General features: G+C 51.6%; 4 protein-coding genes across 4 annotated transcripts; 1 reads left to right on the forward strand and 3 right to left on the reverse strand.

Annotated features, from left to right (window-relative positions):
- Positions 1-76: 76 nt before the first annotated feature.
- Positions 77-1,410, reverse strand: N7477_004261 (uncharacterized protein; the record flags this gene model as incomplete). Its single annotated transcript, XM_056965924.1, has 5 exons — positions 77-378; positions 456-555; positions 615-787; positions 854-1,034; positions 1,141-1,410. 5 exons carry the CDS (start codon positions 1,408-1,410, stop codon positions 77-79), a joined length of 1,026 nt encoding a protein of 341 aa, XP_056822705.1.
- A 2,874-nt stretch (positions 1,411-4,284) lies between these two features.
- N7477_004262 (acyclic terpene utilization AtuA family protein) lies at positions 4,285-6,432 on the reverse strand (the record flags this gene model as incomplete). The annotated part of the gene is made up of 3 exons (XM_056965925.1): positions 4,285-5,802; positions 5,873-6,198; positions 6,294-6,432. The coding sequence occupies 3 exons, from the start codon at positions 6,430-6,432 to the stop codon at positions 4,285-4,287; spliced, it is 1,983 nt and encodes a 660-aa protein (XP_056822706.1).
- Positions 6,433-6,728: 296 nt separating this feature from the next.
- N7477_004263 (MRX complex nuclease subunit) lies at positions 6,729-9,143 on the reverse strand (the record flags this gene model as incomplete). The annotated part of the gene is made up of 2 exons (XM_056965926.1): positions 6,729-9,055; positions 9,128-9,143. 2 exons carry the CDS (start codon positions 9,141-9,143, stop codon positions 6,729-6,731), a joined length of 2,343 nt encoding a protein of 780 aa, XP_056822707.1.
- Positions 9,144-9,708: 565 nt separating this feature from the next.
- N7477_004264 (F-box and WD domain protein) lies at positions 9,709-13,142 on the forward strand (the record flags this gene model as incomplete). The annotated part of the gene is made up of 2 exons (XM_056965927.1): positions 9,709-10,045; positions 10,108-13,142. The coding sequence occupies 2 exons, from the start codon at positions 9,709-9,711 to the stop codon at positions 13,140-13,142; spliced, it is 3,372 nt and encodes a 1,123-aa protein (XP_056822708.1).
- Between the last annotated feature and the right edge of the window lie 246 nt (positions 13,143-13,388).

Here is a 13,388-nt window from a genome sequence, read left to right on the forward strand (position 1 = left end):
GAAGAGGTCTATCTAGATCATCTCAGCCGCACGCCGGCTCATGGATTCCGGGCTCAGTTGATTCACAGCAGGCTCCCTAGAAACCGTCGATGGAAGACTTCAAGCTTTCTTCAAGGGTAGTCCAATCGGGCTGCCCAAAGAATCTTTCCAGGAGCTGTCTCGCCTGCTCGCGAGGTCTAATATCGGATAGATCTCGCCCTTCATTTTCGGGGGCGTCAGGAATTTGGTGATTGTTCGGTCGGAATCTGCGCAAAATTGGAATGATGTCATTCCAATTAGCAGCATGTGCGAAGGCAAAGATTCGCTGGGAGGTCACATTCCGGTCAAGCAAAGCGGCTACATGCAAGCGTGCGGTGTCTCGAACGTCGATAAAGTACTCTGGATTCGACAACAGCATCGAGTCAGTTCAAGATTGTTACCAAGTTTGCTTAATGAACACACGTGGATAAACTTACGGGGCTTCAGAAGATCTATAGGCATTGTGTTTCCAACAAGAAGACTGCGAATCAAAGCCGTCGTTGAGCCAGGTATTTCCGGTGCGATTGTAGGCCCGATCTATAGTAAATCGGTCAGTTTCCGTCTTAGTGAGTCACGTCCGGATGATGAATACGCACGTTGACATTCGGCAGCACTGCATTAAGTACAAAACCGGGCTTTGTGGCCTTGTACCATTCCCAGGCCGCAAGTTCCTGTTTTGTTTTGGAAGCAGAGTACACAATCCCGGGCTTTTCCTTTTCCGGAGTGTCGGCGCTCCAGGCAGCTTCAATGCTGGCGTAGTTCCAGGTGTCTGTATAACCGAAGATGACGTGTCAATTTCTCGTAGCTTATAATGCCATATCACCAGGAAACTCACTCTCGTCCACGACAATTCCAGCGGAATTCTGAGTTGCACGCAAAGCTGCCGTCGATGAAGATGTCAGGACAACGCGTTTCACAGTGCCTTCTTCTTGAGCGGCTTCAAGCACATTCATTGTCCCGGCAACAGCACGGGGAACGACAAGGTCTGGCCTTGGGTCATAAGACATGTCCGATGCCTATCAGACATGCATCAGCGGGCACTCAGAAGCCACGAAGAATTAGCTTGACAAAGAGGAGAACTCTCCCGAATATCGAACCGAAAAGGCCAATAGCCAGACTTACCACATGAACGACCCCCGAGACATCCTCCATAGCCTCTCGAAAAGCATCATCTTCCTCCATAGCGGTTACAATGACATTGTGGTACCGCTCAGGACCATACACCTGGCGGAAGTGTTCCTCCAACCACGGCTTTTCAGACCGCACTGTACCACGAACCCGGTACCCTATTTGCAAGAGTTGATCGATTACATGAGATGCAATAAACCCATTAGCACCCGTGACAAGGATCAAGGCACCTTTAGGGAGAGCGAGATCTGTTGCCGAGACCATTTTTAGTATCAAAGGAATCGTGAACTTCGAATATAGATTAGACTGTGTTATTGGAAGCTTGGAATATTCTTGCTACTTATACGCGAAATGAGTCCTTTAAATGCAGAACAACACAAGATTTTCACATTGACTAGAAATACTGTGCCGATGCATCCGCGGACGGACCGTGACGGGAAAAACGGACTTGAAACGGAAATTGGCGGGAAAAAGGGAGAATGACGGAAAATAAGGTACAGCGGACGGTAACTGGCCCGCCCCCCTCTTCCCATGGCGGAGCAGCAAATGAGGATGGATGGATGACCTTCAAGACCTCCAAGCAAGGAGGCAAGTGTCTCGGGATGAGTTCCGCAGGCTCCAGGAACAAGCTGCGAAGTCTCAGACAGAAGTGCAGTGGTACGATAAGCAAATGCAGGACCTTCGACGTAAGCGAGGTGAAAGAGATGAGCGTTCTCGAAGCCCCAGGCGATGAATGGCTTCAGTCATATAGTGGTCTTTGTGTTCAAATGTTGGAATCCTAGTCTCTTCCCCCTTCATACCTATGGCCCTCCTAAGCATATGCTATCAATTGCCCGTCGTCTACCCTCGAAGGGGATATTCTTGATAGCTACGATACTGGGTCGCGAAGTGTATCCTTCTCGTCTCTTGTTTACTATATGTAGGTTCTCATTGTCCCGCTCCTTTTCCATTTTCTTTTCCGTCTCCTTCTATCCTTCTTCTAATCCCTCTTGTAATTTCTACCTTATTCTCTTCTATCTAACTAAAGTTATAAAATTCACGTATTATACAACATGACGTAGGAGGGCCAGCTCGTCCCAGATGGAAATACTATCTAACCTTTCACGACCACCGAACTCTTGAGAGTAATCATCGTTGCTACGCTAGAAGGAACATGTCCGACAAGCCGTCATATGGGTCACTTAGATCAATACCGCGCTTAGAGGGCTGCGACATCGCCGTCCGGGATCAATGCGACAGCGGTACGACGTATGTGTCGTACCGGTCATCGACTACGCGTCGACTGTCTGGCGTGGTCAACTCCGAGACATGACCTATATGCAGCACCTGCGTACTGTGCAGCGGACGGCACTTATTCGTGTCCTATCTGCATTTCGAATAGTGGTCACGGCGACGCTAGATATAGAGGCACACTTACGGCCTGTTTATCGTCCACGCTATCACGCATAAAAACCTATCCCTAGACTCCATACTCCTCCTAGACATATCCTATATAGAGCGCCCTCCTTCGGGCCTAAGGTAGAATAATCTTAAATCGTTCCCCCGGTTCTCTCTAATAGAGGCGTTAAAAACAACAAGCCTAGAGAGATTACGAGAAATCGAAATGATTAACCTGATCCCGCTGCTCCTATTGAGGCCGGACACGTTCTTGAAGATCGAACTCGAACTAGATAGAGAGGCCGCGATAAGATGGTTGAGAATATTCACTTCAGATATATGGTAATTCAAAAAAGCATAATTTAGCTATATGTTCCACTTATCATTTGCCTTCAGTCTCTTGAATAGCTAACCCAGGATGACGAAAATGTTCTTATTCACCATTCTTGCGCTTGGAAACGGCCCGCCGGCTTATCGCGTGCAAAGTGCCGTTGACTAAGGAGAGAGGGCTAGAGAGTGGCATCAATCCGCGGAAGACGCGAGAAAGAACAATTCCATCTTAGGCATACGCAGGGAGGTATCTTATTAATACTAGTGCCTTCGAAGCGTTTAGTAATATCCTATCAGGAATGGTCATTTATAGATAACACTAGAGTAGTATCATCTAGTCTGACTCGTCGGCTACGGGCTATCTTCCGTCGTACCATACTCCCGGCGTCCTCCTTGATCTGTCCCCAAGCAGAGCTAGGGGGAGAGTCAGGTCTTATTCCGTATCCTTCACCATAACCCGATTGTTCAATTTAACCTCCACTCGATCTGGTAATAAATACAGTCTAGAGATTGTTCATCCTACGCACTTCCATCTTGACGTTCTACCGCTAGATTAAAAGTTAGTTAGTCGGACGGATGTTAGCGCAAGGAGGTTGACCATTCACTATATCCTCGGCATCGGGTGACGGGCAGATTACTAATAGCGTCTATTCGCGGTCTGTGCAACTAGGGGTAGGGGCATACGAGGAAGTTCGTTCCCAGAGATCGTCCTATTCAGTTCGGAAGGTACCATCATCGATCGTTGAAAGGAGAGGAAGTCATTCCCCCAAGGCAGGAGATACCACTGAGGATCTAGTAACATTATTGTGTGTCAGCTTCTACAAAGAGGTGTCACAAAGCGTAAAGTAAAGAGAGCTGTGGCTGACAGGCTGAGTAGTGTAATAGCAGGTTCATGAGTAGTCTATAGGTAAGCAAGGTAATGTAAGTCAGTCATCATTTGCAATGTCTGGTACCGAGTGGCCCCCCCACACCGTCACTTAGACATAGGAAGTGGTAGAGGGAAGTGACCTTACCAGATTCTCAAGGCCCTCCCAGGCTGTGGTGTTTGACTTATTTGCATTCCCATGGAAAAGTCTAGTTTGACTTGGATCGCCGATTTAGTTACAAGACAGAGCAATGTATTATATTGGAGTAAGTCACTGTATTGATACTTATACAGGAATATTGATATTCCGAACCTATTCCTAATATACACTAGCGGGTATTAGCATTACGGTTCGAGAAACAATGAAAGAGTGTAGGTGGTGGCACCAATTTCGAGACGCACTGTAGCTCGTCTGGGTGGACTGGGACTAGATCGAAAGATCCTCTGCTTTGCTTCCTTATCCGGCAATTCTGTATACCGAGCTGGTCTCTTTCTCTCTCTACAGTACTGTCGCTAGTTGGAGGTCTTCACTCGGTTCTCCCCTCCCAAGAGACGTTGTGGCCAATTTACAGTTTGCCCCGGTTCAGAAAGCAGAGGGGGAGATCGACGTTCCGCGCCCGCACAAATTCCGCGACATTCTTCCCCAGCACGTCTACGGTGCTAGTGACTCCCACCCCTCGATCCAATAAGTTACGGAATAGAAAGTGTACCGCATGGAGCCCGGGCAGTTCGAAACGCTCGATCGCAAGCTGCGACTGAGCGCGGCCCGTATCACCCAGCAATTCCCGCGCCGTGTCCACCGACAACAGTGTGCGGAGCCATGAGTACTCGTCGCCGTAACGGACCCAAAAGCCGCAGTTGGAGTCGGTCCCCTTGTCTCCTGACCGGGCATGCACGATCCAGCCCAGCGGTCCGCGAATGGTTGGTCCAAAATCGCTGGCCAAGTCGACCGGTCTTTCAGTATGAGTGATCGCCTGTGTAGGTTGTCGCAATGGGTACGTCTTAGTGAGCGGTGGAGGGGCAACCTCAAGGATTTGAGTATGCGCGGTGGGCTTCCAGGGAAGATGTACGCGATGCTGCACATCCTGCTGGGGCAAGAGCGTCACGTAGTACTCAAATAGGGGCCGTGGGAAGCCTTGGCGCAGATCCAAGTGAAAGGTGGCGCCAGGATACCCAGCCATGATGTTGTCCGTGATGGGTTTTAAAAACCGCGGCGGGGATAGATCCTCTGCTCGTGGAGCCTGTACCACGATTCGCAGGGGTACCGTGGCGCGGTTTTGATCGCGTGCATCAGGCTGACTGGAACCCAGGAGATCGAACTTGAGGCTGGTGAACCGGTTCGAGTACGGACTCAGCAACCGGCGAATCTGCATCTCCAGCATGCGCGCTTTGTCGTCGATATCCAGTCCAGTGAGGAACCACCAAGCCTCCGCCTGGAAGCCACCACGAGCAGTGATACCCACCTTGGTGGTGGGCGGTGGGGGCCCAGACCGAACCCCATGCAGGGCCACTCGGTTGACACCTCGCTGCTCGAAATGGATACCATCCAGAACAGCGGTGACGTCCGAGTTGTAGTACCAGGACCCCTGAATTTCGTACAGCAGCTGTGACTTGCAAGTATCAACCGTCACCGCACCACCACTTGCGTGCTTCTGCATGGTGATGATCACGTCGCCTTCCTTGGAGATCTCGGCAATTGGATATCCAATATTGGCCCAGCCCTGTTCGAGGGCCTTGAAACCTGTAAAGTTCCCGCCACAGACATAGTTACTGCACTCGATGAGATGCCCCGCGACAAAAGCGTTGGCAAGCTTGTCCAGCTCATCACGTTGCCAGCTGTGGTACCAATAGGCCGCGCCAATGACGGGGGATGCATCTGATACTCGTCCACAAAGCACGAGGTCCGCTCCCTCGGCGAGGGCGGCGGCAATCCCCAATCCTCCAAGATAGCATTGCGCGTAGATGGGCTTGAAGGGCCAGTCTGCCAGGCGCTCACCGGTGTAGATGTTGTGAAATTCTGATTGCCCTGCCGCCAAGGACGTTTGCACGGTAGAAAGTACCTCGTCTCCAGAGACCCATGCGACCTATCGTAGCATACGTTAGGAGCACTGAGCAATCATCGGGGAAATCATCGAAAAGGAAGAAACCCCCGACCTTCAAGTCCAGCCCTCTCTCTTGGACCATCTTTACAACCACCTCGTAAAGACCCTTGGTGTCCGTGACGCCGGCATTCACTGCTACTTTAATCCCATACTTGGCCAGGTCTTCTAGTGCCGGATCCAATGCCTCCAAGAACGAAACATCATACGCTGGTGCCCTTGTATCAAGGGATGTTAGCTGGTTCACTCGTCGCCCCGCGGCAGTAGCCATGTTGAATTCGCTCATGAAATCGGCAATGATGACATCCACAGGGTCTGTGGGATAATGGCGTGCGAATTCTGCAATCGCATGTCGACGGTCTGAGGCAGACCCCGAGGCGCCTGGATGGGTCAGCGGCGACTATTGGACTGCAATTGAAGCCCCCTACCTGCGATTCTAATGGGACGACCTGATAATGCCATAGTGATGCACTCACCCTGGCTTATGAACCCTGTGAAGGTCACTACCTCCAAGTTGAAAAAGGATGTCGGAGGATGTGACAGCCAAAGTTTGCACCGAGGCAGCTCGGCTGAAAATGCGGAGAATGCGGGGTTGCACGATCTGATAACGTACATGGTGACAATGATTCAACATAGAGTCTGTACATGTCATCTGATCTAGATCTTGAGTTACAGGGATTCGATGTCTGTTTTTGATTGATGTGCGAGGGATTCACGAGAACTACTTCAATGTTCTATAAGTGGGACGTGAGTCTCACAATTGTCTCGGGGCCATAAGAGATCATTACTATGGGAACGAGTGCAAATAAATTCTTCAGTGTATCATAGTGTATGCATTCGTGAAGGATCATATCAGAGTATATCAACGCTAGAATGCGCTAGAATGTAATAATTGAAATGCAAGGTGACAATTACCGTCGCCGCCTTGAGCTCGAGCTCTGCATGGGTTCAAAGGCATCGTCGTCATCGTCGTCATTGTCGTCGCTGATGACACTGAGGTTGTGAGTGGTGCGAGTTGGCCGTGATGATCGAGGAGCACTGGCCTGCGAACTAAAGTTCAATGTTGATTGAGTCGGCTTGGCAGATCGCGCAGCCGCTCGACGAGGCGCGGTCCCACCAACAGTGGCCGACGAGGGTGCTGGAGAAGCAGCCTTGTGGCCGCCTCGACGTCCGGAAGCAGGAGTGGTGGATACTGTCTTGGCTCCCCGCCTCGAGGTAGCCGTTGCACGGGGTTGCTTCACAAATAATGCCTGGGAGTCGTCGTCGTCGTCCTCATCGGATATGACGTGGGCTGCTTCGCTATCGTCTGCAGCATCATCGAGCATGATCACGTCGTTATCAGACGCCGATGCATCGGAAATGGTTTTTTTCTTGCGTCCTTTGGCAGTGGTACCCCTGGTTGACGTGACCCGGGAACTGGTTGCCGCTCCTCGCGCAGCTCCTCGGCCTCTGCCGCGGCCACGCGTCGTGGTTGTTGTCGCACGGCTGCGGGCTGGCGTACTGCCATCCTCGCCAGCCTCTTCTTCAGCTGGATCTCCACCTTCGTTATCGGAATGAATAAGAGCGCCCGGCTGATCTTCCCACGAACCGTCAAACTCAGAGTCCCAGTTGTCCGGCTTGGGCTTGAACCGCTTTTTTCCGCCAGTGGTACGTTTCCTAGTCCCTTTGGAGAACATCGTTTCCATCTGTGTGCGATATTTCTCCATGGCTGTCACCAAGGAGCTGTGGGCCCTTTCCTCGTCATCCACATCATCTGCGTCACGGTCCAAGGACATCAAATGCTTCACCTGTCCCTCCAGGGATTCATTGACAAACATTTCCATGGCATGTTTGTCATCTTTATCGATAAACTGAGCCACCGCATCGCTGAACGAGTTTTGGGGGAGAATACTCAGCGATTGTGAAGCGAGGAATTCTTTCACCAACTGCTCGACTTTCACTGTATCCAGAGCTGACAACTTTGAGGTAGCTGCCTCATTGATATGAGCGTCCGTCTTTCTCGATGTAGCGGTCTTTTTCTTTCGATGAAACTGTACCACATCATTGACATTCGCGACTTTGCCCACAAAACGGTTCGAGAACCGCTGCGGATTCTCGCATTCATAGACCCCACCCTCTGGCGTGGATGTCTCGACGCGAAGGCGCACAAGTGGCAGGGGAGTCTCTTGCGATTCCCCATCCCCTTCATCAGGTTCACCATGCATCTCCCGCCACTGGGCATTAGCTTCTTCAATCAGCTCCTCGACAATGGACATGAGGAACCGAGTCACCTCGGTACGATTGTTGTCTTTCCGGCTCAGCTTTTGAGCCCCCTTTTCCTCAGACAATACAATTTCTCGCATCACAAAAGGCCGGACTGTTTTCAAACGAATAGATTCGGACTTAAAATCGCGGCCTGTGACGCTGACAATCGAGACGTGTTTCGCCACCGCTTCTCCCGGGACTAGCGATGTTGCAACAGATGATCCTGGCTGCATGACGTGGAACTTTGTCTCTGGGTTGAGATGAGGATCAATCAAACACTCGTGCTCATGCCCCCAAATAACCAGGTCCATAAAGCTGGGCAGGAAGTTCTCGGGCAAGTAGCCGGTCTCCGTGTAAGCGTGATGATTCTGATGCACCGACATCAGATTGAACCAGTCATCCTTCTGCACAGAGGGCTGGAAGAACTTCACTTTACCGTCGCGGAAAGTGCGGAACAGTCGCTCATCTCTAACGTTGCTCATGCCGTACAAAGCGAGCTTTGTTCGTCCTTTTTGGAGCAAGACTGGCTTGATTTCAATTTTGTCCGACTCAGGAGTTCGTCCGTAGTAGTTGAGAAGCCCTGACACTTGGAGCAGATCCAGGGCGGCCAGGTGGCCCTCCCCGGAGGGATCGTCGTGATTCCCGTGAATGGAGAAGATTGGAATGGCAATATTCATATCCATGTCCTCGTAGTTGACATGGTTGAATGCGCCCTGGAAGCTCTCGCTCGCATCACTGAGCATCTCCAGCTCGCAGGGCTTGTCGCCAAAGCAGTTCATCCGGATCGAACGCATGACTTGGTACATAGATTTACGCGAGGGCTTGTTCTCATGGAATAGATCTCCCGCTAGCAAAATCATGTCGACATCACGTTCTTTGGCCAAACACATGATCTCATGAAAGCTCTTCCAGCTGTCGTCCCCACGGATAGGGTCTCGCTCGTTATATCCCACATGGTTGTCCGTTGCCACGAGAATCCGGATGGTCTCCGCATCTAGCGATGGGGTCAGGGTTTTTGTAGAAAATAGAAGGGGTTTAAAGTGTAAAAGTGTAAAAAGGTACTCACCATTGATGCCCGGCATGTTGCTTCGTTGGCCGCGAATATGCGCGCGCCAACTGTCGGGATTGCGGGACCACCTGGAAGTCTGGCTGTGCGTAATGACAGAGCCTGCTCTTTAGTATACGACGATGAATGATCAAATCACTAGCCGACCGTCATTTACGACGAGTGACGTTGCGAGTTGCTCGAGTCTGCGCTTGCAGGGTGTTGCCTCGCGCTGTCACGTGCCATGCGACGCGTTCAAGTGCGGCCAAGCAGCAAATTCAACGTTTCACTCTCGGAGCAATATTCATCGATTTAAAATCAATGTATAGAAGTGATCAAAGCAAGAAGATTCAATAAGATATGTTAGCGTGTCAGACTCTACGGGACCACTTGGTCGATGAATCTTCGTGACTCATTGTATTTGCGTGTTGGCCGCTATAACTTGCCTCTTCGCTCTTCCGCCTTCATATCTTCTCTTCCTGCAACGCCTCGCCTGTTTACGCCTCCCACGCCCTCTACACTTAACTGCCTTGTCTCGACTGGTCCAGGCTCAGCTACTGGCTCAGTCGCTTTCCACCTCGATTCAACCCCCAGTTCTTTTTATGCAATCAGACTCGACCGTCGTATCTCAACATACTTCACCTGACTTATCCCAAGCCAAAACCAGCTCTACCCAGCATGGAAATGACTTCGATGGCCGCTCAGTCTCTGGAATCCTCCACCATGAGGTGTCCGGAGACTTTGCAGGCTCGGACCTGCCGTCGCCAGGCGCGGATCACCCGCCCCTGAGCGAGGCTGAGGAAGCCCCGCCATCTTCGCCACTCAACCGTGTGAGCCTGTATGAGAATGCTGGAACTCCCAAAAAAGACGCCAATCTAGCTTTTCGAGTCGTCGCATCAACAGGCCAATTCAATGTGCCTTTGGAGTCTCTGCCGAATGGTATGAATCCACCCAAACTGCCCCGCCCCCGCAGAAGAGCCACTGCTAACGTGTGTGCTCAGAGGTTCTTACGCACATCTTGTCGCACCTACCTCCCCAGTCCCTCTCGGCCATCACCTTGGTATCTCGTCGGTTTCACGCCCTGGTCACCACTCCCCATGCTTGGAGGATCGCCTTCTCCCGGTTCTTCCCGGGTCCCCACGCAGCGGAGAATGGACATCGTCCTGCAGCAGATGGCGTGGATTTGATGTCAGATCGGCGATTCTTTGCGCGACTGACAGCACTGGCATCGTGGCGCAGTGAGTATATCCTGCGAACCCGTCTGATGCGGTCGCTGTCTCGAGGCAAGCCAGCACAGTTTCAGCCATCCAAGAAGCATGGAACTGTACGCTCGGCAAACGCTCGCAACGGAAGTGCAGTGGCAACATACACCTCGCAGTTGATGTTCCCTGTGAGTAAAATGCACGGGACTTTCAACAGCTCCAATAAGGACCCAAGTTTCATCCACGGCGCCTCCGAGCAGGGCGTCGCTTCTGCTAGCGATCCGTCGGCAGTGAAAGTCAGCACCTGGGGATTATCTGATCTCCAGATGTTCCGGCATTTTGCGGACATTTTTCCGGGGGATGTACCTTACGGTCTTGGGTCTGGCGACATGGTTGGCGTGCCGAACTCAATGGATGTGAGCCAACCTTATGGCATGATATATGGCGAGGGTTGCCCAGGTGGTCGGAGCTACTTTATCTCGACGATGGAGCAGCGGGGACGCTTTTTGGATTCCTCGGACTTGGAATCTCGCCCTCACCTGGGTATTCCTGCCGTGAAGACGGCTTCGCATTCTGTTTGCTCCGTCTGGATTGCTAAGTCATCGTCTATTCTGAAGACAACCGGCGGTTTGATTGCTATGATGTCTGGTTCGTCATCCGGTGTGGTTTCAGCGTATGCGCTGGGTCCTCATCCAGCATATGAGCGACGGTTCGAACGAGGGCAAGTGACTGCCAAATGGGTCCTCAGTCCTGGTGTTCCTATTATTGGAATTGCTGTGGACGACAATTATTCACCCAAGCGTCATTCCCAACGACGAGCTTGGGCTGTTGCCCTCAATGCCCTCGGTGAAATTTTCTATCTCACGGATCTTCCCAGCCAACCTGACATCCCCTCAACAGTCAAGCTGAGTCCCGAGCAGATGGATGAACTCGCTTGGAAGACTGGAAGAACTACGCGGTGGAGCATTATTGAATTGAGTCGACGTACAGCACGCCCAGATCCCTTTAGCCGAGATCTGGTTGATGGCAGTTACAGCCCACGATCTTCGTCTGACTCTATGAAACTCCAGGCAGAGCAGATCGCGGCGGAGACGAAGGAAATCGAAAAATTCTTCTCGTACAAACCGAAGCACTTCCGCAAGGTTTGCGAAGGCTGGAACATGCGATGTGATCTGCACGTTGATTTCGCAGGCGATGATGGACATAGTTCTGGTGAATCAGTTCTCCTCATTGCTCGCGGAGGAGGCGAGCCCGAGAAAGCCTCGATCCGACGCTTTGTTCGCTCTGTCACCAGAACCGACTTGAACTCGATACCGCCGCTTTCCCAATCACAAGCCGAACAACTCCCTTCCTCATTGTTCGGAGGACCCATCTATTTGCCGAGCCCAACCGCCCCTGACACTCCCCTGTCGCGATCGTCAGTTCGGTCAAATGAGCCCATCTCTGACGTCAACACGCTGTGGCGGATCTCCGATCTCACCTTTGGCGATGTTAAGTCGGTGGAAGTCACGACTAGTGCATTGGACAATTCTTCATTCGCTATCCTCACGGCGGAGGAGGATCCTCTTCTCGGAATGTCTGGAAGTTCCTTGTCTTCTTCCACTGCCTCCTCGCCAATGCTCCCACACATGGACAAGCCACGATCGGATTTCGAAGTTCCTGGGCAACGAGCGCGATATCTTGCAGTAGGAACAAAAGCTGGCACTGTCTTTGTCTGGGATATACGCGCACTTGCCGCCAAGAATGTGGATGTGATTAACTCCATCCCTCCGCTCCATGTTATCCAAACCGAATCGCCTCAGGTTTCTTCTGTGGCGTTGACATCGTTGTACCTTGTGCATGGTGGAAATGATGGCCTGGTGCAAGCCTGGGATCCATTAGTATCCTCCACCCGCCCGATCAGGACTATCAATTCTCGATTCTCATCTCGCGCTCGTCGCCGACTCGTACAGGCAGAAGCATCCATGGTTGGGGTTGGAAACAACTTTTTCGCCACTGGTGCTATCTGCTTGGATCCTGATCCCACAAACCTTCGGGGAATGGTCTCTCTTGGCACGCATCTGCGTTATTGGTCGTACAGCTCATCCGCTGCAGAACAATACAAGACTAGCAAGCGACGCCTTCGCCGGGCAATGCGCGGTGACAATGGAGCTGGTGATGGACAGCGATTTAATAACAGTGGACGAGGTGCTATCAACGATTTCATTGAGGATGAGCGCGTCGAAATTGAGCGGCAGAAGATCGCAGACGAGAAGGAAAGAATTCATTTGAGCCAAAGGTTCGGCGTAGATCTCCTCGGTCCAGATATCGACGAGGAACAGCTGCTCCAGTATGCCCAACTCTTGAGTCAAGAAGCATATGCTGGGGACGCGATCAAGCAGGGTGACTCGACAGTCGCGGCAAGCTCCGTTGCCAGCTCTTTTCCTGACACTACTGGCCCCAGTTCGTTCGGGGTGGCAGAGTTATCATCCTCGTCCTCTCCCTACCACGATGCTGCGGATGACCCCGTGGATGATGATATAGCCGAAGCTATCCGCCTCAGTCTTCTCGACGAAGTGGCTGCCTCTCCACCTGTCGATCTCACGCCGTCCATTCCAATCAAGTACGCCAAGGGAATGCGACGACGTACTCTGTCATCTCCAGGGAAGGGCAATGCCGAGAGTAGCCAGCGGAAGGAAATGACTGATTTGGATTTTGCCATTCAGCTCAGCTTGGCCGAAGAACAAAGCCGGGCGACTGGCGAAGAATGGGAAGAATTTCCAGCTCTTGAAGCGGGGGCATTCTCCACGTCTCAGTCCTCTGGCAAGGGGAAAGGGAAGGCTAGGGCGTTGTAAATGTTTGTTGCGCGCGCTTACTTGGTTATTTTGCGATTGAAAACTCGTTTCTCCATACGATCTCTTACCCGGTCATTTCAAGCCCTTCTATCTTCTGTCAATCTTGTTTATATCTATATATCTGTTGCATATCTCAGATCTGATTTTATTGCGAGATTCTGTCCTCATACAAGCGCTTTGACCAAGCAAACTGGAGTAGAGATGGACATGATGAACCATTGTTTCGACCACAATGCAGGTCCAGTT

The sequence above is a fragment of the Penicillium maclennaniae genome (assembly GCF_028827695.1).
Source record: "Penicillium maclennaniae strain IBT 15551 chromosome Unknown utg000004l:1.0-3007600.0:1.0-3009580.0, whole genome shotgun sequence".
NCBI lineage: Eukaryota > Fungi > Ascomycota > Eurotiomycetes > Eurotiales > Aspergillaceae > Penicillium > Penicillium maclennaniae.